Source organism: Limanda limanda, chromosome 21 (genome assembly GCF_963576545.1).
Source record: "Limanda limanda chromosome 21, fLimLim1.1, whole genome shotgun sequence".
In the NCBI taxonomy this organism is placed as follows: Eukaryota; Metazoa; Chordata; class Actinopteri; order Pleuronectiformes; family Pleuronectidae; genus Limanda; species Limanda limanda.
Window position 1 is genome coordinate 18968112 of NC_083656.1, and position 24634 is coordinate 18992745.

The 24634-nt window shown below is 39.7% G+C and overlaps 1 protein-coding gene and 1 long non-coding RNA gene across 2 annotated transcripts in view; one reads left to right on the forward strand and one right to left on the reverse strand.

The window, feature by feature from the left end:
* ca10a (carbonic anhydrase Xa) overlaps window positions 1-24634 on the reverse strand; it is a 288939-nt gene that overhangs the window by 50160 nt on the left and 214145 nt on the right. Inside the window, exons 4-5 of the mRNA XM_061094461.1 lie at window positions 19799-19984; window positions 2198-2293 (exon numbers count right to left, since the gene is read on the reverse strand). Of these exons, the coding sequence (XP_060950444.1) occupies window positions 2198-2293; window positions 19799-19984 (282 nt within the window). The remainder of the gene's footprint in view (window positions 1-2197; window positions 2294-19798; window positions 19985-24634) is intronic.
* LOC133028007 (uncharacterized) lies at window positions 15830-16665 on the forward strand. Its single transcript, XR_009683289.1, has 2 exons — window positions 15830-16121; window positions 16512-16665. It is a non-coding gene; the product is annotated as an uncharacterized LOC133028007 (long non-coding RNA).

Below are 24634 nucleotides of genomic sequence, written 5' to 3' on the forward strand. Positions count from 1 at the left end.
GGAACTAATTAGCAGTTAGCAGCTAAACTTCTCAGCCTTGGTGTTCACGGTGCTGAGGATGTTGGCTAGCGCTCTGATCTCTGAGCCTCTTCTCATTCAAGATGGAAACCTCTCATACACAGCAAAGAGACATGGGAGTGCTGCCACCACCCTAGCACTGCTGCTCAGCTCTGACATAAAGCCAAGGAGCACATTGTTTTGCATAGCAGGATAATTGGATTGCTAATTGTTTGTGGATATGTGCAGGCTGAGCAGCAGAGTGACGGAGTGGGAGCCCTGCAACCATCATGCAGAGAGAAAATTTCACCTCCGACTGAGTTTAATACCAATATGTGGCTTCATATTTCAGTGAGATGAATCCACCCAAAAAACAATGATGTTGAAAATAAACATATTTTGACAAATTTGTTCAGTAGAATCACCAAAATCCATATGGTAACATTCAATTCTACCTCATCTTCATCAACCGCCCTGAACAATTTCTGCATTGTTGAACCTCCCTTTAATACTGGCATTTTGCATAGATGCATGTCTTGGCTCAGTCAAATACAGTTTTTCTTTAGGATAATTGAGGCTTCTTAGAAAAGTCCCTTTGTGACCTGTGAACTGTTTAAACATGTTCTGAGACACAATGTACACATTTAAGATTGATTGAGGCTTTTTGCATAGAATCTAAATTTATCTAAACCTTTGTAGCCCGACATACAACGACTGTTCTCGCAAGAAAACTGAATAATGTGGGGAACCTTTTTCCCATCAAGGCCAGATTAAATTTTAAAAACATCTTTCGCAAGCCAAACTAAATCATTTAACACAACTCACTAACCTCTCTAATGCAGCAGATGGAACTTTCCTTCTTTGGCAAGGCATCTGATGTCAGATGGTAGTGATGATAATGCTACTCACAGCTGGCTTTAGACAAAATAACTTGCTCAAACAAATCCTCACTTTGGATAGTACCATGCATGACTTGCAAAGACAGGCACTTCTCATTCGTATGAAATTCAGCACAGATCCCACACTGAAAAAAGGTTGTAATTCTACAAAAGTTTGGCAATACTTGTTATATCTGTTGTTAAATAGAGGGCCACAGAGAAACACCAGATCCTTCTTGTAGCGTACTTCAGAGTTCTCATAATATCTGTATCATGTCATTAATCTGCTGTGCGAGGATTCTTTGAGACAATCACATTAAAACTGAGTTTTCCTTTTTGGTTAAGGAGCAGAGGATGTTGCACCTTTTTTAAGCCCATGAGAACAATTGTGATAAGTGAATATGGGCTGTACAGACAATTTGATTGACTGATTGATTGAGTAAAGAAACACTCGGAGATTGGCTTGTTCCATGATTGAATAAACATTTCTGGTACCTGTCTGTTTCTTCTGTCTGATATGTGTATTTAATATCATCAAGGCTTTGATAGAGGCTCATGTCATTATTAAGAAAGTCATACAGCCAGTCATTAAAAACTATCCTCAGATAAGAAGACCAAGAACCAGAACAACAGATTGTTGGTTCTGCAAAAGAACATGTGGCCCCCAGAGACCCCCCGTATCTATGATCTGTAAATTCTCCAAGAAGTCTGCAGCAACCTAACTCCTAAGTACCTTGACAACCTGTGTGAAGTTGTACCAATACAATTTGCTCTTTAAAAAAGGTAAAAGGTGGTCACACCAAATTGTTATTTTATGTAATTCTTTGATTAATGAAATGTGTCACTGCTACAAGTCTTTTTTAAAAGACATTTTGACATGTCACAGTAATAAAATGAATGATGTCGGAATTGCATTCGGCTTCCATTTCTCATGATGGACGTGTCAAAACAACGATACAGTCATTGTGTGGGTTATTGGTAATACCTGTGCTTTTTTGTAAATGACAAGTAAAATTGCACTTAACATAATGTCAAGTCCTTTTTTATTTGCTCCACATGTTCAATCATTTTTATATGAGGTAGCCATCTTGTAATGCTTCAACGCTGACTAAACCAGGTCATTGTAGCTCAAATTCATAACGTGTAGAGGAATGTAAAAAAGAAAAAACGAATGTGAGAGTCATTATTCTGGATTTCCAGCATAACCCATTTCGAAATTTGGTCATGTCAGCAACTGCGGCATGTCAACATAAAATGTACTTATTGTGAGTGAAAACAGCACATTGGCAGACAGGCAGTTATTAAACTTATTTGAGACTTACCTTCATGAATATGGACACTATGACCAGTCCATTGGGGCTTTTAGCAGCTTCTGTATAGTTTGTGTACAGCTCATGATTGTAGTGAATCAGTTGAACCTGAAACATATAGAAAAGACATGCAGAGAAATTGAATGAAAATAAATCACAATTTTTCGGGCTGATAAATGCTATGATAGTAAGAAAGCAAGGCTGATCTCCACACTGAGGACAAAATAAATATATCAGAGTTAAACACACTTGTATAAAATCCATATCCGGTTGCCTTTAGTCAATAATCACTCATTCTGTTAAACCGCTCCACCCTACTGCAACGTGTCAGATGTTTTTAAAGGGGAAATCGATGTCGGATCAAATCTGTCCCATGGATTCACGCTCAGTTCAATAAGAAGAGCTGGTGTTCAGAACATTTTAATACTCAGTGTAGATGTGGATAGAAGTAATAAGGGATATAAATAGGCACGGAGGCTGTCGTCGTTTTTATCCAAGGCCATCCGGCTCTAACAGGCTGAGGTGAGACTGTATAAACCATCTCCCGGCATGAGGTTAACGTTTCCCTGACACAGTTGCTTCATCCACTATGGCTGTTAAATATTCCTGCATTTTAATGATGTTTGGACGCGGGCAGGAGGTACTGCTCCATTTCAAAGCAGTAAAAGTGGTTTTAAAGTGATTTTTAGGAAGTTCCTCCTGAATGACAAAATGTTGTCCAATGAGTTTTGACAGATTTACTAAATATGACCATAGAGAATCCTCCTGTATAGCTCTTCATTCATCCTGTCGCTTTCTTCAGGAATGACATGATCTCAGTTTGCTAGTTCCAGTGGCTACGATACACAAACAAGACATAACAGAACCACTGCCGTGTTTGACATCTTGGGGTCAGGGGGGTAAATTGCTTTTCTTCACAATTTTCTCTCCAATTTTGGTAAAGGTTGACTTTTACTTTTTCAGTCAATAGAAATCTGTTCCAGAACTCCAGCCACTTTCCTTGGTGTCTAGCCTGGATTTTCCCTTTTAGATATATACCAGGGGTTTACATCTTGTGGTAAAGCCATTGTGGTTCTGTACATAACGTATTTTCGAATCGGACCAGAGCATTCTTGATTTGCTGAGCAGTCATAAATTAGTTTTCCTTCAGCATACAGATGATTTTCTTAATGCACTTGGACGTGCTGTTGTCAAGTTTTCTCCCCTTTAATATAGGCTACCATACTGCTGGTTGTTTCTGTAGATATGTACAGACTTAATTTTTGCCTAATAATTATCTTCTGTACTTCCCTTTTCCTCATATTGACACTTGACTTTGAATCAACTCTGAAACACAGGTCTTTTGTGGATTAACTTAAAGTAAAACGCATATAGATACCCAAGACACATTTAGCAGCGGAAAGTATTAACCCTTGGAATTTGCACACTAAATGGAAACTGTCCTATATTTATATTGCACTTTTCTAATCTTGATGACAACTCAAAGCATTTTATAGAACATTTTGATATTAACCCATTCAAACTGTAGCTGTGTGCCTTACTTTCTTGATCCCACATTGCTCACACACTTTGGGGTTCTGTGTCTTGTACCATGACACTTAGGCACGTTGCATGGGGTAGACTGGGATTGAACTGCCAACCTTTTGGTTTCATGGACGACCCGCTTAGCCTCCGAGCCACAGCCACAAACTATGCCTCATGTACTGTAGGTGAGATCTCCCACACAGTTCTTTTGATATTGATATTAACCTTCTAACACCTTAGGTCTAATATGGTAAAATGAAAAATTTATGAAAATAAATGAAAATGCTGAATCTATGTAGAAATGCACACAGCCTCTCTCCAGAGACTGTGCTTAGAACAAGTTGTCACAGTTTCTGTAACTTTGTGATGTCACAGCAATGCAGCCCCACAGTGACTCATCCATGGCCCAAGCACAGCCTGTCATACCTCGCAGGATTTGGTTTCTCTAACTATTTACCTAGAATCTGCTTTATATTTTGTCATATCTCTAAACAGCATTTTACATATTTTAATACAATTTTCCTTCTACGCAGCATTTTAGTCAGATTTTCACTGTATTTTCAGGTCATTTAAACGCTGACTCATGATAACTATTTGCATTTTCCAAGGAATCTTACCAAGAGACAGTGGTAAGCACAATCCGTCCTGTGGTTATCGTGGTCATGCATCAATAAGGAAACTGTCTCTCTTCAACCAAATGGAAGAGAGGCCCTGACCCTCTGTTCTGTTTGCCTGACTCGTGAAAAAATGCCATGCTGTCAGAGCTACAGAGGGAAGAGTTGCAGAACTACATTGCCAAGATCTTTTATAGGTAAATCTTTTTATAGATATTAAAAGTTTAATAAAACACTGAAAAAAGTGTAAAATATGGGACATTACAGTTTACAGGCTACCGTGATACCACAAACCTGGTGTCAGTCAATCTAAGATGGGCCAGCCCCACCTTATGTTATGGTTATGGTTATGTTTCAAAAACGTAAAAGTTTGTCTTTAACTTGTTGATTATATCCACATCATATTAGAGCCAAGCCCTACCTTTAAAACCAGACATATAACTACTTGCAATACAGGAATATCTCAAAGTAGAGTTGCAGTAACAGATCTGTTGGATAAACAAGACAAAAATAAATAGGTAAACAGATTTCCCTGTCTGTGCGGTTGAACAAGTATAACTACAGCGCTCTTCCAGAGTCCTGACTTTTATAAAGTAAAAAAGAAAAAAAAGGACTTGCCACTGGTCCTGAAATTGTCAAAACTTAACTATATTACTGAAAGATCTAAAGATTCATACCTATATGTTTTATGGTAATTTATACGAAGAGCCACTATGAATATAAAAACAGTAAAGCTCACACTTTTTGAGCAGAAAAGTAGGGTACTGATTTTCAGACCTTTCCCAAAGGCCCCTCAGTCCTTCTCTCATCACCTTCATAAACTTCTCATCGTCGCTCATTGGCAAAACACTAGGCACATACTGTACCGGCGGATATAAATAAACAAATGTAAGGGGAGAGTAATTATGAAATGCTCGATTGGGGGAGCGCAGAGCGACAGAACGTCTATAAATGCAATCAGGGCGAGAGAGGAAGTGATTAGGTTGCGCGCTGATCTGATTAGATTTTTAGGTGAGAGTGGCAGAGGCTGCCAAAAGAACTAATCCACACTCCCTCAATGACAAACTGCACAAAGTTTGCTGCACTGGGCAATAAAAGGCCAGTGTGGGCCATGATAAAGTGAGAACATCAACCAAATAGAGACGAAGAAAAGGGATATTCAACGAGAAAGAGGGTGAAAATACAGATTGTAATTAGATAGAGAAACAGTTGAAGAAAGGGCAGAGGAGAAGAGCTACTGCTTGTTGGCCAGCAGCACTGCATCATTAATCACAGTGTCGCTCTCTTCAAACAGACGCACACTAACTATAGGATACAGTAACACATCTACACAACTGAAAGGTGCAGCCCTAACATTCTGTTCCCACTTTGTTTGCATTATTAGCAAACAGCATTTAACCACAATCTTTGTTAGTATTCAAATCCAAATGAAAAGTGCTAAAGCCAATAAGAAACCATCAAATCTCGTGAGCATCAGCATTTGTTCCACTAGCATGTGTAAATGAATCGATATCCATATTTACTTACACTAGTCGCTACACCAGCACTGGATAGTAAACCTAACAAACTGTCATTTTAAACAGGACGAAATATGTTTTTTTAAAGAATCATACAAGGCTTTGGCAGCAAGATTTTACTTTAACCCTCAATCGATATTTTTAAAGGGGTAATTGATTGTGAATACATTCAATTGTTAATTGCATTGGACATGTTTTGGACCAGTAAGAACAGGTTCGATAGTGCCGGCTCTCTGCTTGTGTCTTGGTCTAATGAATCAAAGACTCTCTTCTACGCTCACTTTCTTTTACTAGACTAGTTTCCCGGAGCGATACGCTCGCGTCAAGCGCAAAAAATAGACTCGACGCCGAAACGATCGCTGCACGCCGCGAGGCTGCCTTGGCGCAGCGCTGCACTTCAGCGTCCTGTGGGACCGACACAGAGGATTAACATGAGAGTGGATGGGAGTCAGCTGTTATTTAAGGCATGGCGCTGCGCTTACGCGTTGCTTCAGCGCCCGGTGTAAACCCGGCGTAAAGGGTCACTACGGCTTGGCTGGTCGGTGCTCTCAGGACTGTGTGTGTGTGCATCAGGGCCGGGTCTAGACAGGCATGTATGAGGGGGCAGCCACAAATCTTGAGGGGGCATTGTGCTTTATTATATTATTATTATTATAAATTGGGATTTAGTTTGAGGGGGCACAACATTTATTTGAGGGGGCCAGGCCCCCTCTTGCCCCTGCCTAGACCCGGCCCTGGTGTGCATGAGTGTATATTTGTGTGTGTGTGTTGGAGAGGGGGGTGGTCATGACAGTCTCTTTATGGCATAATGGCCGGCCTGGCCCGTGGGGCAGGGAAATATGAAGGCAGCAAGTCGATAGCGGAAGAGAGGTGTTCAACATTAACGGGGAGAGGGGGTTTAAAAGCGCCGGAATTCAAAATGACTCTCTCAATCTCAATTCCCAGCCATCTGTCCTTCCTCCTTCAGATTAACTGCAGTGTTGAGCCATAAAACAAACAAACGGACGAGGTCTGCTACCGCACCAGTCCCACTCTGGTTATGCACATGGCCCACCTGGTTTTATTCAGATGTTTTACTGGATGATGGAAGACAGCTAAAGCTATAGAAATCATCATCTTTGTATCCATCATCTGGGTTTTACATGACTCTGCTAATCGGACATAATCTCAAATTAAGTTAGCTTTGTTTATAGAGTATCTAATTGTAAATGAAGTGATGTGTTTTTAATTGAAGATCTAACACAAGCACCACACAATGAAGATGTAGGCGAAATGTGCTATTTAATACGGATTAATGTGCCATTTAATAGAGATTAATGATAAATCAAAGACAAAAGGGATCGGAACACGCTCTCCTAATGCGAAGCTCTGTGACCAGCGATAGTAGCTGGATGTGATTTTTCACGTGTGTGACTGTGTTTGAAAGGGGACATATGAGCTGTATGTCTGTGATTGATGGGGCTTTGAAATGTTTGGAACAGCTGCCTATGGCGAATCCTTCTAAAATACTTGACAAGAGTTGTAACAAAATAGAGCTGGATCCTGTCTGCAGCAAAGAGCGCTGTCTCCTTCGGTTTGTTAGGGCTAACTTTTTTAACATAGCATCCATTATTATTATTGTCATTCTGTTTCTGCTTGCATGAATATTATTTGAAAGCACCATGTACAGTTTTTTGGAAAGTGATGGAGTTAACAGCTTCCCAGTGATTGATTTTCAATCATTTTCTGTAGTGTAGAGCATGAGTAAGGGAAAATGAAAGAATAGAAAGTACTGTATTAAATGTATATCTCTAATATAGATCAGGAGTGGCTGAACCCATTTTGCTATTGAGGCCATTTCCATTTGAATGAATCCTTCACTGGCCATTATCAGTTATCACAAATTTATTATATCATATATTTTGTACATGTATTTGTGTCTATTTCCCGTTTATTTATTTTTTTTTGACTATTATTTGTGATTGAATAAAAAGGAAACTACACAAATATATTGTCCTTATACTATATACTTTACTTTATCTGTCCAAAACAAAAGCTGGAACTGCTTATACTTGTTCTGACATGATATGGTAGTGATGATGATGATGATGATGCTCGTTGCATTGCCAGAGCAGCTTGTTCAAAACAAATCCTCACCTTTGGTAGTGCCATGCTTGTCTGGCAAAGATAGCAGTTCTCCCTTGTATCAAACTCAGCAGAGATCCCACTAACTCAGGCGGGTTTGCTTTGGTCATTGCTGGACAATACCTTTGGTTTCCTTCAATGTTATTCAATATCTTGAGTCAAAGCCTGGCCTCTATAACATTGTCTCTGTCAGGACTTGGTTTTGTGAAAGCAGCTTGATGAGCACCCAAAACTATCCTTATACCAATTATCATCAAGTTTAGCTCCATGTTTCAAGCTGTAATGAGGCTTGAGATTGGTAATTGGGACACAGTGGCTTATCTTTATAGTTTGTCCATTTCTCTTGGAAAACAAAACACACTTTTCTTTACTCACAACCCGCCATGATTCTTCTCTGCACTGACACATAACAGCTACCTCTGACTTTCACTCATCTTGACAATGACCTGACAGGTATGCAGCCAGAAGAGAGCATCTTGAAGGACAGTCTTAAGTTCCATGTTATTTTCTTTTATTGCAGACAAAATAGCTTCCATAAAAAAATGTTTTTCTGTGTTTCTTTTTTGTATTAATGAATTGTCTCACGGGATGGGTAATTTGATCTAGATGAAGGTATTAAAACATGTTTTATTTTGTTTAAGTATGCCCTTACATTATGTCTCCAGCAATATTTAAACCTAAACAAATCAGTATTATATATTCAAAGAAATAGTCTGTTTTATTTGGTCAAAGGCGTCTTATGGTTGTTAGGCAGATACCATCAACCCTGATTTTTTTTAATCCAATTTTAAATCACATTTTATGCTACACTTTTTAGATCTTTGTTGTTTCTAACAATCTCTTTGAACCGGATCAAGGATTTTGGTGGTTGAATGTATGGATCTTAAGTTATAAGATATAATGTTGGACATATTTCATTGTGAAACTGCTTTATTTAGTTATCAAACAGTTCTTATCACTTGGTCCATTTGTTTCGAGACCTCTGGAGAAAATGTGGCTTCTGATAACAACTGAAGGAATGATCATAATGGTGGGGAACTCCAAGGCTAACTCTTGGGGGTTTGTGTGACCACTACTAGCAGTAGATTACATATTTAAAAATACCATTAAATATTAGATATTGATATTGACCAGTTCAAAACTGATATGATGGCTGCTTTGTTCCAAAAGGTTTTGAATGATTTAACCAATGAGCAAAAGACATTCATCAATGTCAACATTATCCTAAAAAGCTAAGAGTGGGGTGCTAAGATAAAATGTTTGTCAGAGGTTGGAAGTAAAATTGTATGATCCCCAAATAATGAATCTTTAAAACATCAGTGATTCCATATGTCCACAAAGACCAGTAGTTCAAAAATATTTTCACCTTTCCTGTAAAATAGAATTTAGGTCACACCAATGTGCCTAAGCATAGCCTGGTAACAACTGGGTTTTATCCATTCCACTAAATTTGCAATTTTCCGGGTTGAATCTTAAACTCAAAACTGTCAGTTTATTTTATGATCATGTTGTGTTGCAAACAGGAGCAATCTTTAAATCTGTAATTGCTGTTACATCTTATAAGTTTTTCTAAAGAACCGTTATACTGACAAAAGATAGATGACCTGAAACCTGCAGACATGGGACACATGTTAAGGTTCCATTGCCTCACCTGAACTGGGCATGATGTTGTTCATTACCAAAAAAAGTAGTATTGAACATAAAAATTGAATTTAATTGTAAGGTGAGTATTCTTACAAGTCAAGTACAAGGGAGCACATTCAATGATATGGTACATTTGATTGCCAGATTGTCACTATTAGAAGGTAAACAATAATATAAATATAGAAGTGTGATGGTTTGTTTGGGTTTAAGTTGATGTTGCATTTATGTTGATGTGTGAGAGTAAGTTCCCGATTGCTCGGTTCGTAAATATACCAAGTGTATTCCTTGTAGCCCCTCTACGACCTTACTTCAACATAACTTTGACAAAGGAATAAAGCAGATGAATTCTTTCTCCGTGATGGATCACCTATGTTTCCACTCTGTGGAGCCACAGTCTGCCGAAGTGAACACAACGGAGTGGCTGCCTGGAAGGAAGGAAATCAATCTAAACACTTCTGGTACACTTTACTATCCTGCCAACTGTTCTCTAACTGCTAAATCATTCAGCAGAATGGTCCTTTAACCCCGGCCATCTTGCATTGCGCACATGGGAGACGTCTGCCTTCATGGCTTTCTACAGGAAAGCTTTAACGCCAGAAAGCCTTTCTGCCAGACAGCTTGTATGAAGTCAGGTGAGGTAGTAAAAAGAGGAGTTAAGTCTACATACAGAGCATGTTGGGGGGATGCAGATTTCCTTGAATCTGGAATGTTGTCAGATTAAAGCAAATGAGATATTGACATAAACACTTCGGTATCAACATTTTCTGTATCAGTGTAAATGACATTTCTGATCAAACACTGCTCTCTTTTTTAATCAGAGAATAATGGCATGGTAGAGTGTTCTCTGGGTGTCTAAAAGGCAAGTCAACCTGGTGTTGGAATAAGATTTTGAAATATTTTAGCACTTATTAAAAGACCATGGTGTTTCATTTTCAGATTAGACCACACAGCAGCTCTAGGGTAGCAGCACTGAGCTGGCCACACACACACACACACACACACACACATGCTGCATAATTTAACTTTTAAGTACTGGAATGTTTTGTAGAGCAGGAGCCACCCATTGAAAACACAGTACATCAATTTCTATCCCTAACACAGAGACCTGCATACAACAGAGGCGCATCTGTAAACACACACACACGCACGTATGCACCCTAACCACACACACACAAACACACAAACACACAAACACACAAACACACACAACGAGCATGAGTGACAAGCAAGCAGAGAAAAAGTCTCAATTAATGGAGATATTAAGTGGTGATTTAAAGACAACAGCTCTGGAGGGTAATGCACCCACACAGACGCAAACAGACACACACCCCCACACACAACACCCCTCACTGCATCCTCCCACAGGCTGCCATTGCTGAAGGATGCTTTGCTTTAAAAAGTTTGAATATTTCTCTCTTTGTTCACGTTTCAAGGACATGCACAGCCACCACTCATCTGCAGATGGGGCGAGAGGTAGTCAGAGAGAGGGGGACAGAGTGAGAGAATTTTCTGCATTTTGATTATGAAACATCCTATTGGGCCTTGAAGTCACAGCTCTGGCTCAATGAAAGACCAGGATGAGCTGTCTGGGGGAGGTGGCGGAGAATTGAGGAGGATGTTTTCTAGTTGCCATTTCACTTAGAAACAGTTGTTTGAGCAAGGAGAACATGGCAAAGGGGAATGGGATGTTACAAAATAAAACAAAAACCTGCCCTGGCCTTCGTTTCCCCACAGTTTGGAAGCCCTACCATTGAAACAACTATCAGTTGTTAGTTTGTTTGTGAAAAAACAAAAAAAACAAAAATCCTCATGTAAAGTCTTGACAACTGTCAAGTCAGCAACAACTGTAGATTATATCTCATGTTGTATAAAGTAACTTCACATTGCAAAATGTGATACAGTGGTATCTGGAGTGTAATGTATTACATAAATAAAATATTAACTGCTGGAAAACCTGCAAGTTTAATCATGACAAAAATTAAAACATGCAATTTCCCCATAAATACGGACAGAATATGGAATTAAAATGTACCAGTCTGAAGTGAGTGGTATCATTAAAGGCCCCACATTTTACACCTTTCTGGGATTTCTATTGGTACCCCTAAGATGATAAATCAGTGGTTTAAAGTTGAAAAAAACTGCTGCAATGTGTATTTCCATATCTTGCTCGTCTGCTTCTCTCTGGAGCTGCAGCCAGAACCGTCTCATTTCCGCTGGTCCTAGCAGTAAAGTTCTTAGGAGGATTGTGCACGGAAACATTCTCTTCCTTACATCCCTCCATGCTGCAGTGTTTCTTCAGAGTTGGTTGTTGTGGTTTAGCCTGTGGTAGCTAACTGAGTGACGAGTGCTATCCCATATGAGTCATACGAAACAAGACGTTTCAATAACATATTTCTTAGAATGGACTGAGTGAAGTATGACTGTTTCCATACTTTGAGGGTACCTACTGACCCCCTTCAAGTAATTATGGATAGTAAAAGCCTAGAAAAGGTATATCACACAATATCAGACCCTTAAATAATTTATATACATTTTTGGAATTATTTCATTGCTTCTGTGCATTTTTAAGTAAAGATTTAATTTGTTCTTCTTCCTAAAATCTCCAATGTACCGATAAACTGGGTTCAAACCCAGGTTCAGGTCTGTGTGGAGTTTGCATGTTCTCCTTGTGTCTGTAGGTTTTCTCCGGGTACTCCTACTTCCTTCCACCGTCTGAAGACATGTAGCTTAATTGGTGAATCTAAATTGCCCATAGGTGTAAATGGTGGTTTGTCTATGAATTGCTGTGCTATAGCTGTGTCTCAATTCAGCGGTCGCACCCTGCAGAGGACCGAGTCTATGCTGCCGAACAGAAATTAGCAATCTCGTCTTCCTATTGCGTCACCAACTTGCCATGCCGTTAAAGCCGTTGCCTAGCAACTAAGAGACAGAGGAAAACATTCTTCGCTCGATGAAAAATGTTGAAAATCGGTGTACGTGAAATGTTAGCTGTTCGGTTGAGTACTTTCACTTAGAAATAAATTCACCTGACGTTTTCACCTCCCCGTTTGCAGCCATTACCTAAGCGCAATGAATCATGGGATATGCTGGGCCGTGAAGGATCCATCTTGTGGAGCCTCTGTTGCTCGGGGGTGTAAGGACACATTTGTCTGCCGCATTTGGAGGAGCCTTTGAATTGGGACAGTCTAGTCACACCGCTGTGACGCAATCAGTCTACGAATGTAGCCGATTTTGTGTATTTCCTTAAACTCCTTTTTATGTATTTAGATATATCTTTTTTTCTTTGATCAATAAAAAAGTTATGTTTATTTCAAGGTACAGACTGTCCAAATATCCTGTTTAGTTGCTTTTGTCAGTGACATTAATATTAATGGGTTTCTTGTTATCTTTTTGTGTAATCGGGGCAATCACTCAGAATCTATGTCCCCTTTTGTTCAGTGTTTATTAGGTCACTTTGTTTTGTTAACTTGCTTTTGTTCACTGGCCTGAGTTTAGTTCTGCCCAGATTTGTATTGCTTGTTCATGAATTGATTTTCCACATTTTCTCGCTAAATAAAGCTCTTATTTTCAATGTGACTCCTCTGGCCTTTGAGCTTGGCTCCTCACAAGTCTCCTGGAGTTTTAACTACAGCTTATCTATCAACATGTCAGTCCGCTGCTGCTGCACCACACGGCTGTTAACCTCTGGTTCCGTCTCTCTCTGTGGACAGCCGCATTGTGCATAAGTAGCTGCAGTGAGAATCTCTAGGTATCTAAAGCGGCAGTTGATGGAAGTGTGAGACCACTTTGTTCCTTGAATTATCATTGACCTCTTTGGAGAGCCCTTTTCCACAGATTTTTGGGATTGATTTTAATTCAGTGCTTTGTGTCCAGATGCAAAGCAATCTACCAATTATGTTATTATGTGGACAAAGCCTAGGCAAAATAAATTCTGCTTTGTTGCCCACAAGGGTATAGCTGGAGGACACTGAAATCATGTCTTTTTTGGGATTGAAGCAACCTGCACAAACGTACACATGGTCAGTATATTAAAGGCATGTCTATTCCCCCAGAGGAAATTAATTGCTACCAACACATTTCCCCCTCTGCTGCCTGCCTTAGGGAAGCTGAGTGCAATGTTGCAACAATGTGGCATCACATTTCACATATCGCCGGCAAATCTCCTCTGAGTTTCTCCACTTGGCTCTGAACAGCTCCTCCAACACAGTATTTATTTACCCACAAAGGGCAAATGAGGTCCTGACGGCAGGGGTGAAGTAAAGCATGTATCCCCAGTAGGAGCCTTGATATATGTGTGTGATTGAGAGTGTGTGTGCGCATACGGGTTTCAGCTCTTTCCACCCTGGAGGATGCAGTAAACACTGTTTTTATAATGATTTGAATATCAGCTCTCAGACGCTGAGGGGAGGATAAATGATTGTCATTAATTATAATAAATTTGCTTGTCAAGACTGCAATTATTTTGTTGCCACACAAACTGGTTATTCATAAGATGGCAGCAGTGGAATTCAGTGGCGTGAGTGACTTATGATTTTGTTGAACAATCAAAGCCAAGGAAGCTAATTGTTTCACTCCACAAACTTTTAAAGTAGCACAGCGCAACAGTGTGTGTGAGTGTGTGTGCGTATGTGTGTGTGTGTGTATGTTTATTCACATAAGATGTGTGGGAACAAGAGTTAAATGCTTAACAGCCATCTCAGAGACAACTCGTTGCCGGCTGAAAAGCAATTTGCAAATTGCTGCCATCATGTGGAAACTCATTTGGAGTGTCACAGGATTCTTTGCAGACTGGAGCAAATGCTGACTCATTAAGATGTGAAGTAGCTTTTCAAATCAAACGGTACTTGAAATGTAAATTTAAGGTATTCACCCGTCAAGGACCAATTGAAGCTATTGCCTTTAAAAAAAACTATTTTATTTTAACAAACATTCATACATTCAGTTAATTTGACTAAATCTTGCTTGCAGATGGACAAAAGCCTGTCTCCGACAGGATATATTTCTGTGGGGAGAGATGATTTCAATTAATGATTTCCATGCCTGCCCAGTAATGAGCACACTGAGTTATGAATGTATTTATTTTTTGGTGTACCCACTGGTCCTGCTATAATTTAAGTTAATGTCTGGAGAAACAATTTGCATTTTAAAAGTTTATCACTGAGTTTTGTGCAAGGACCTGCAGCTCCTGTTACTGACTTAAGTTAACTCAGTGCATTGTTTTCAGTTCTCTGTGGTAACTGACAAACCAACACATGAGAACATTATAGTGGAGGATTCTATAAAAAACATTTTCTACTACATTTAATGATAGATTTTTGAAATCCTTTTTAATTAAATGGTTACAAAGTCGCCATGCTTTTAAATAGTTATTAGTCACAATCATCCTGTCTTCAAAAATATATTTTCCCTTGATTTTACTTGCACATGGTAGAAGGTAATGTGTTACTAATATTAGATGCAGTACTGCACCAAAAAGCTGTTTGACAACAGAAGAAAGCGTTACTCCCAGGACTCTTTAAAATGTGTGTGATGATGCTGTGAGATTAGATGCTACTGTGAAAACGGCAAAAAAAAAAACGACCTTATCAAAGTCTACAGCTGACAAAAGGTTCAAGAGAAAAAAAGACCATGAGTTGACATGTCCCCCCCAGCAACCACAGACTTGAAAAAGCAGATGACTTGGTGAAATCATATAATATTTATCTGTGAAAACCAAAAATACCATATAACCTGATTTATAAAGTTCATTAAAAACTTGGAAGCTTATCTATGGGGGGATAATAAACAAATTAAAACTCAGCCGGGTAAAGTTAGCATACAATAAGTGTACCACAGTCATGCACAGTCCTTTGAAAGCTTGCTCAGCATGATAGGGGCAGCCGTGATTCACTGGACTACATAAAATAAACTCCACAGCTAACGTCCATTGCAAACTGTGTCTTAGCAATAGATGTACATTGTGGGGTACAGAGTTGTGACGGTAACTAAAATATATATTTCAAACCTAATAAATGTCATCTCTTGAAACCGAACATTCTGTCAACTAGATTAACAATAACAAGAGCAAGAATCCACAATCTCAGCTAATGGGCTGATGCAATGTCAATTTAGTGTCCAAGCATAATAGCAAGTCAGAAAGAGTCATTGTGTGAATAATAACTGGTTGATACCATAGACTGTATATATAAATGGACGAAGCGTCCGTGACGTCACCCATTGGTTTCTGCAGAGGGTGAATGAAGCTAGTAGGAGGCGTTCCTTCTGCGCCATCTTGCCGGTGCTGACTCCTCCTCGTTCCTCGCTGACCAATCAATGGGCAAGGACGAGCAGCGTGACTGCTGACTCACAGCTTAGCGACGGCAGACGAGCTCTAGTTTCCTGGTTAGCTCAGGCTACGGCTAACTGGCTACTCGCGACATGCTAACCGGGGAGCTAACGGCTAGCCGAGACATGCTAACGGCGGAGCTAACCTTGCTGTGACCGGATGGTCGCAAACTTTACCATGAACGAGCAGTAAGTAACCTTGAAACTATACAACAACAAAACATATTTATTTATATATCATCATAATCATATGCTAACATGCCTCAAGTGGTTTTTAATGTGTAATTTGTATAAGTTACCGTTTATTTAACAAGTCTAATGAATAGATTGAAGCAAGTTAACTTCAGTCGTGTGTTTGTGACCTGATTTTTTATTTTAATAAGTTAATATAACACCAACATTGTAAACAGTTCTCATATTAAGTATAGGATGTGGAGTGTTATCAACAGCTCTGTGGAAGATTATCACCTTGAATATTACAGATGAGGTACAAAGACATTTTATCTGTTTGTAAAATGTTTTATTTCTTTCAGTACTTTTAATATACAATATTTTACAATATGTGCATTTAACCATCAGGGTACAAACCCAGCGCTGCAGCCCCTGATGTCCTCAGCATTTACTGTGGCAGCAACAACATGCTGGAGATCTGCAGCTTCAGGCTGGTCAACATGAGGACGACCTGCACCAGCTTCATGTGTTCCTCCCTTAAATAAAGATGGCCTGCACCTGTTTAGAGTTGGCTCATTGCTAAGTGTCATGGATAATGGAGTTCATATCTATATTCATTATGGTTGGATAAAAACATGAACACTTATTAGAACAATGTTTATCTTTTGCTTTCTGATTTGATACACTTTAGATAAGAACCCAGTGTTTTATTTTTCTTCTCTGCCATTAGAGACAGAACACGGTCAGCACAGCTGTGTCCTTCAGGCTCGTCCGTACCTAATAAAATGATAGGAAACAAAAAAGTATGGCATTATTGTCGAGGAAGTGATACTTATGAACAAAGTTTGTGTCCTTAATTTCTGTGGATATTCAACTATGTATTTGAATATGTTTTTGGATTAAACTGTGCACTACCGAGACAATGAATGTACAGTATGGAGTTAATTTACATTAAAAGTATTGCATATATTATTTAATACATTATGTATTATGTGCAATACTTTGCTTTGACTGTAAGTAATGAAAACACTAGACGAACATTCAACACAAATACACATATGTTAAGTCATACATGTGCCAGGTTAACTCCTTAACAACTTTTACATGGTAAAAATAAAAGTTTATTACTTCAAAGTTCATCAGATCATAATCATTTCAGCTTAGGAAATAGGTTGTGTACATCAGCCTGAGCTTCTCTATGTGACTGTCTATTCTAGTAAAGTTACACTTCCTATAATTTATTTATAATTAACACAATAATTCAGTGAAGTCTGCCTAAGATTAACGATGTAGAAACTGAAGGTAGAAGACACGATTAGTTTTCACTGTAACACGTTCCAACACAACACCAATACTCTGAATAAAGAGCTTTAGGAGACGCAATGCTACTTTCAACAGCTGCTCTTACAATGCAGATGTGACTTTAAATAGTCAGGGTTCAGTTGATCACAGTAAATCTGTTTCTGCAGAATAAGAATCTGTGTCACACAGTCAAGTCAAATGGGATGGTGAGTGAACCAGCTTTATAACATTAGTTATGATGCGTGGTGAAGCTAATTCTCCGGACACGTTAGCTTCGGACACACACAGTCTCCTCTCTCAGTTTAAAAGATTCATCACCAAACTCTACCGCTTCTCTCTGCTGGGGGATCGGCGCATCCCGGTGTGTGTAGGTAAAACCTCCCGTCCGGTCCGGTTAGCCCGGTTAACATCCTATTACTGGTGGTCTATTGACTGCTGGTTAGCGTAGCTAAGCTAGCGAGCCTGCTACAGAGACACCGGTACCTGGGAATAACTAATTACACAACTAAATAAAAGACTAAACTTCACTTACCACAGAAACGGGAGCGCAGACGCCTCTAGTTGCTCCGTGTGGAGAACCAGCAGCTCTTCAAACCGTGTTACTCATCCGATGTGTGGGTGAAGCCTGTCCATGGTCTCAGGCTGTGTTCACTCTAACAGTTAGCCTGTTAGCTCCGGTGTAGCCGGGCAGACACCAGGCTAGCAGTGGCAGTCTGTCGAGTTTACTGTGACGTCACGTGAATTTCAAACCTCTATTTTGCTTAAACGAGGAAGTTAGAATTAAATTCACCCCCCTCAGAGTTATCTTGAAAGAATAACCTCGCGATTGAGACTAAAACCAAATTTTGTACCAGGCTGTAAACAGGTTTTATTCTGCTCTAAAATCGTAGCGGCTTCCCATGGAACTGCATTTTTTTTCACTTCCGCATCGGCTTCATCGCTCAGGCCAGGATGTTGCCCCTTGGTTGATACCTTAAAGCTGGATTAATTGTATATGAACAATGGATCAAATGAATGAATTTGTGAAATGCAAAGTTGCTTGTCATGATGAACCTTTGAAGTACAATTATACTGCACTGGTTCTGTTTCACCACTTTCATCAACCACAGTTGCAGTAAAATAGCATAAGGTATCTTGCTCATTGAACCAAACAACAGAAAGACAAAGTAAGCAACTGGCTATTGGACATCGTGGAGCATTTAGCAGCTGAAGAGCCTGACATTTTTTTCAGGTGTTGGTGGAGACCAAAACAGAGAACATAAAAGGACACAAAATATTAAAATGGTGAAGCAAATTATTGCTTATATTATTGCGAAGCATGGAGTAGAGGAACTGAGCTTGCAAAAAGTATTTACCACTCGAATGTGGAGTACGCTCAGGAGGGAAACAAGATTGGACAAAAGATTTTAATATGGCCTAGACAAAGCTGACACACTCACCAATAGACCGAACGAAGAAGGAGAAACTGTCAAAAATCAAGGGTGTAATAGGAGATACAGTAACGAATGGGGAAGTAGAAGTAGGATATTCAAACACAATACAATTGTATTGGATTCTGCTGCAACACTGTTTACCCCTGAGAATCCTAACGTGTTTTGTGGACTCAAACACTTCACCCACCCCTACATCATCAAAGGAGTGAGTAGATAATGAGTGAATTTTTATTTCTGGGTGAACTATCCGTTTAAATTCACCTACTTCATCTCTGGTGCAGCCACTTCTCCCTGCATCCACCACCATTGGGTCTCAAGCTGTTACCACTGAAGTCTACAGCAAACTAAGAGTATTAGTGCTTTTGCTTCAATTTAGGACCCCTACCCTTTAATACATTTTGACACCAGGATTTTCAATTTCACTGCAAATGTATATCATGCCCAACTATTGAGTATTGGTCTCCTTGGCTACCAATAATCAGTATCACTATTGGCCTTGAAAAAAACATATTCAACCCCTAATTTATACCATTCAAATGGGTATCCCGTTAGTTTTCAATGGTAATCAACATGAATGATACAATTTATAATACTGCTATGCTGAAATGCTGTAAATATAAGTACTTTTTTTACTACCCCTATTATTACTGTATATATACCCCTGTTTATATCTATAACCATGGAGATGTCCATTTGCAGTCAACAGCACTATCAAAAGTACTTCCATTTTCACCTTGACAAGTTTGAAAAATGTGGTCTGAGAAACTCATAATGGCAAAGCTGCTGCTGTGAGGTAAATAAAGTGAATGCCAGCATGTCTGGCCTCTTTACTGACCTGTACACACAGGCCTCAACTTTCTGTGTACTGCCGTTATCTCGGCCAGTTGAACTGTAAATTCCGTAAAATTCCATTTCCTTTAAGGCCCACACACAGTCGAGCACACAAGCATACACTCTCACCTCTCCAGAGAAGGCTTGTCCATTCAGCAGGTGTTCAGAGCCCTGACCATCCTCGCTGCCAAAGTGTAGCCGGATCTCCTCCAGGCGATGGCTGTACGTCATCGGACCCCCAGAGATGTTGACCAGATGCTCCTTGTCCAGGCGCAGAGAGACATGGCGGCCCGTGTTGTACATCGTCCCTCCCACCTGAGAAAGAACACATGAAGGAGGCTTAACACAGTTGTTCTTGTCGTCTCATGAAATCAGAAAACTGTCTCAGTAATGTATGTTACATGGTAGGATCAGTTTTGTGTGAGTGTGGTGAATTGAGCAACATTGCACTCAGTAGAGCACATACCTCTGCTTAGGCCCAACTGTCCCATTCAATTAGATCAAGCCCCACTAAATTACACACTTATAGATATCAGTCCAATAAACACACCGGTAGGATCCAGGAATTATTCCCTGGAAATTGGTGAAAATATAAAAAAATTTCTTGAATTGTTACGGAGAGTGGAATAAAAATAATTTGATTGTTTTTGAGTAATCTTGCTGACAAACTAAGCAACCAGCCAACCATGACACTGTCTGCTGAAATTCATTAAATAGTTTTGCCATAAACTCACTTGATGCCTAGATCATGCTCAGTGAAAACACTGCACCTTCCAGCACAGGAAGTTTAATTTTCTTGTACCACAGGGGAAGTTCTTGGGGCTTGAAGATAACCACAAACATTACACACTATGCTTTGATTTGCTCAGTCTGATTAATATATTATGTTAATTAAATGTGATTTTGGGTGGATGTACAGTCCTTCCAAAAACATTTGCTGTTGCTGTTAGTAGTTTGCCTACCTATAGAAATATCAACTTGAGCTGTGAGAACTCATTGCCCAAATACAAAAAGATTAATATCTGCATTCCATATTTGAGGGGAAGTTTATTTCCGTTACAATAATTTGTAATTGTTATAAAACAACTACAATGTTTATACTATGCTGTGAAGTCTTCTTACCCCTTTAGTTGTGAAACCATCATTACTGAAGGCTGACTTGACAGAGCAGTCATGCATTTGTTTAGTAAAAGCCTTACAAAAAAGTGAGGAAAATCAGGTTCTCTTGAGGTCTTATTCCGATTTACAGAAATGAGGAGAGGCCATCGTCCTGCATTTTTGACAGATTAGGAGTTCAAGTTTTTGTTGAAGCCGAGATCATCGACAGAGCTTACACGCTAACAGTCCTGAGGGCTTTATTTAATTAGGAAGCGATCCGAGCAGGAGGGAGAGGCAATGTTGTAAAGTGAAACCACATTTCGACAGACAAAAGAAGAGTGCGGAGCCGCAGGTGAAAACAAAGGAAAGGGAAAGATGGAGAACAAGAAAGAGCCGTGTTCAAAGGTTGAAATCACCAGAATGCGCTCATGATGGGCTGCAAGGTTTTAGGGGTAAACATGGTATTACAAAAGCCTTGAATAACGATCTTTATCAGGGCTGTTTATTTATTTATAATCAGGAGTTGTTTCAAAGTGAGCCATTGATATTCAAGCGGCGAGTTATGGTGGACTTCCAACGCTCTTATCGGCCTCTTTCTCTCCTCTCTTCTTTCCGCTCCCCTTGCTTTTCCCTCCTCTCCCTCTCCCTCACTCCTTTTACCACTCGCTTTCAAAAACGATCACGCCCCCTCCTCTAAATTCCCAGAGAAAGAAGTCGGCCCACACATTGTAAATATTTTATAGAAGTTCTGAAAAAATCAATGATTTGAAAGGAGAAAGAGAGAGGAAGGGGAGGCAATGCAAAGAGGAGATAAGAACAGGGAGCGGGAAGAGAGAGGTGTTTTGGAGTCAGTGGATGGAAAGGAAGAGAGGCGCGAGCGATGGGAAGACTTTGGGGGTTTTATATTCCACATATAGTCAACACTATGTGGATTTCTGAACTTTCCAAACCACGGGCATTAAAATACTTTGATATTAATTATGGAACTGTGAGTAATGCTGTCTTTTGCAGTATAAATACACATATCACTATCTTTCCACTTTCTCTCAGCTTTATGCAGGGTTATAGCCTCTTTTAGCTCATTAGTTTGGTTTTACTTCACATGTGGTTGAGATTAAAAGGGCGCATGAAGGCTAATTTAAATTCAACTTTAGTTATACGGAAAAGGATGGAGCCTTCTGTTCGTACTCTGCGCTCATTTTATTTGCACGTCTTCTAAAGCTTACAGATACAGACAAGACTGAGCAGTACCAATGGAAATCATTAGGGGCTGTCTAGCCAATAGTGTAAGTGAGACAATCGTAGGACACGAGGAAGAAATTTCAACTATGGTGGGACTTCTTGATGAGATGGAAGTATAATGGCAGTGACAGTGAAATTGTTTGAGAGCGTGTGTGTGTTTGTGGTCCAGGTATTACTCATGTTGTGGGTACCTAAATCTGTTTACGCAGTCACATTATGGGGATTGTTTTTCCTCACGGGACAAAAAGCATGTCTCCATAACATAAATCCTTTAAGGATAGATTTAGCTAAGGGTTAGGGTTACGCAAGTAGTAACTGTGGTTAAGGTATGTCTCCAGGAAATGAATGTAAGCCGATGTAATTTCCTCTAAAGTCAAGGAGACAAGACTATGTGTGTGCGTCTGTGTGTGTGTGTTTGTGAACGAAAAAAAATCAGGAATAATGTTATCATAATGTATAGATAAGGTCAGAAAATGACATGATACGGTAATGCATTGACTTTTCAACCAACAACATTCAAGATATGATCTGTGGATTATTTAGATTAACCATCAATTGTCATCATGTGGAAATTGAGATAAAGCACATCACAACTTCCATCCAGTCTGGAACACGAGTGGTGCTCCGTTTATTTAGCATCAGTTAGCATTTTATCAAAACAAACAAGATGGCGTTAAATACCCCCCAGCATGCCCCGGGGTCCCGGACGTCATTACGTTCCCGTCGCGCCGGGCCCCTGACGTCATCACGCCACCCGGCATGCACTGGGGTCGGCGTCATCACCCACGCAGGAGCCTGACGCCGACCGCATTAAGTAAACAATGGTGCGAACACAAACTGAGCGCGGAGGTTGAATTATGTAAGTCCCCCACTCACTACAATCATTTAGTTTTGTGACCTCACTTTGAAATAACAGTAATATGAAAAATATAAATATAAATTTGCTTTATTTATATATAAACTTATATATAAGAGACTTAGAAGCTAAAGACATCTAAGAAGGTCCTTAACAAAGTAGACAAAAGTCATAAGGCAAAAGAGACAAGGCTGGGATTTAAGCCTCTCCAGCTTCATATCTTCACACTATTGTTTCATGTGACTGTTTCATAGCAAACAGTGTACACTCTGTGCACAGGATGACAGCTTTTTTTTCTCCGACAATATCTGTTGTTCAGGCTGATTGCTCATGTCAGGGTAAATGGCTAGAGGCTGGCTGGGAGGCGCGGGTAGTGAAGTGTGGTTAGAATGACAGAACACAAGAGTGTAATCGTGTTTGTCCAACAGTGAAACCGAGACATGGCCTCTAACACAGCATGTACAGTAAAAAGGAGCTCATTTTCTAATTGGTAATCCTTTCATCTCGTGGGATCGATAATCCCCGGCTAGTGAAGTGAAGTACTCACAACAGCAAAATAGAGCCGAACATCACGGTGCAGCTTGTGCAGAGATAAAAAGACCAAGAAGCTCTACATGATGAAATCTTAGATATGCAATTGATAAACCTCAAAAGTTTTGATTTTGGGAAGACAACCACAAAGTGGAGCAGGAAAAAACTTCAAAAGTTTCTGAGAAGAGAATGAAAGCATGTAATCACTCACATTCTAAGTGGAAATCTAATGAGAAGGGGGTTGAAAGAGATCACATTTAGCCTCATTTAGCCAGCTGGTGGGAGGTACAGTTGAATAAAACTTGCTTACTTCATTTGTCATGTTTCTTCTGCAACAATTACCAGACAAAGTCAATGCAGTGGAAAGGTTGCAAACAAAGCAAAGCCACTAGATTCCAATCTGCTTTCTCATTATTCTCTTGCAGTCTCGACACTTGGGCGAGTGGTGAAGTAATTATTACGAGCGGGATGTGGGGTTCATATTTTCACTCTGCGCTGAATCTATTTCAGAAAATCACTGGCTTTTGTGCTATATATTCATAAAGATAAATCCAGCCTGTCAAATAAGCACAGGACTATGAGATGCTTGTATATGGGGCTGGGAGACAATCAACAAAAACAATTCTAGCTGTGCTCATCTCATGTCTCAACATTATAACATCACACTGATTATACTGTCTCAGCTTTTATATCAAATTACCTCTAAATTACACCAGGAAACACTTTGCTGCACTTCAGTTTTTCAGGCAGCGTTGCAGTAAAACAGTACATGAATTCTGGACTCATGATAATGGACTGCACATAAATGTTCCCATCCCCTGAATGCAAGCTGGCTTCGGGTCTTTCTAGCTATTCAACAGAGCCGCATTGGTGTCCAAAAACTAATACAAATATATCAGTGAGCCACACCAGGCGATATGTTCCCTCATCAGTAAGAACACACACATTGGAGTTAATTTTGACTCAGTCCCACATACATGTCCTGTTGCCAGAAACACTCACCAGAGCAACAAATGTGGATTAATCTGCTGCTGAAAATAGTCCCCAACAAATGCACCACTTCCTCCCATTTGAGTCATGTTTGCTAAAAAGTGTAGTGGTCAGGAAATTACAGAGCCTCTATATATCAGTGACCTGTGTTCTTCTTCTTTTAATAATGCACATATTTTAGTGTAATACCTTACGAGGATATTTATCTGAAGATAGCATAATATGTCAAAGGCAAACAAACATTTATT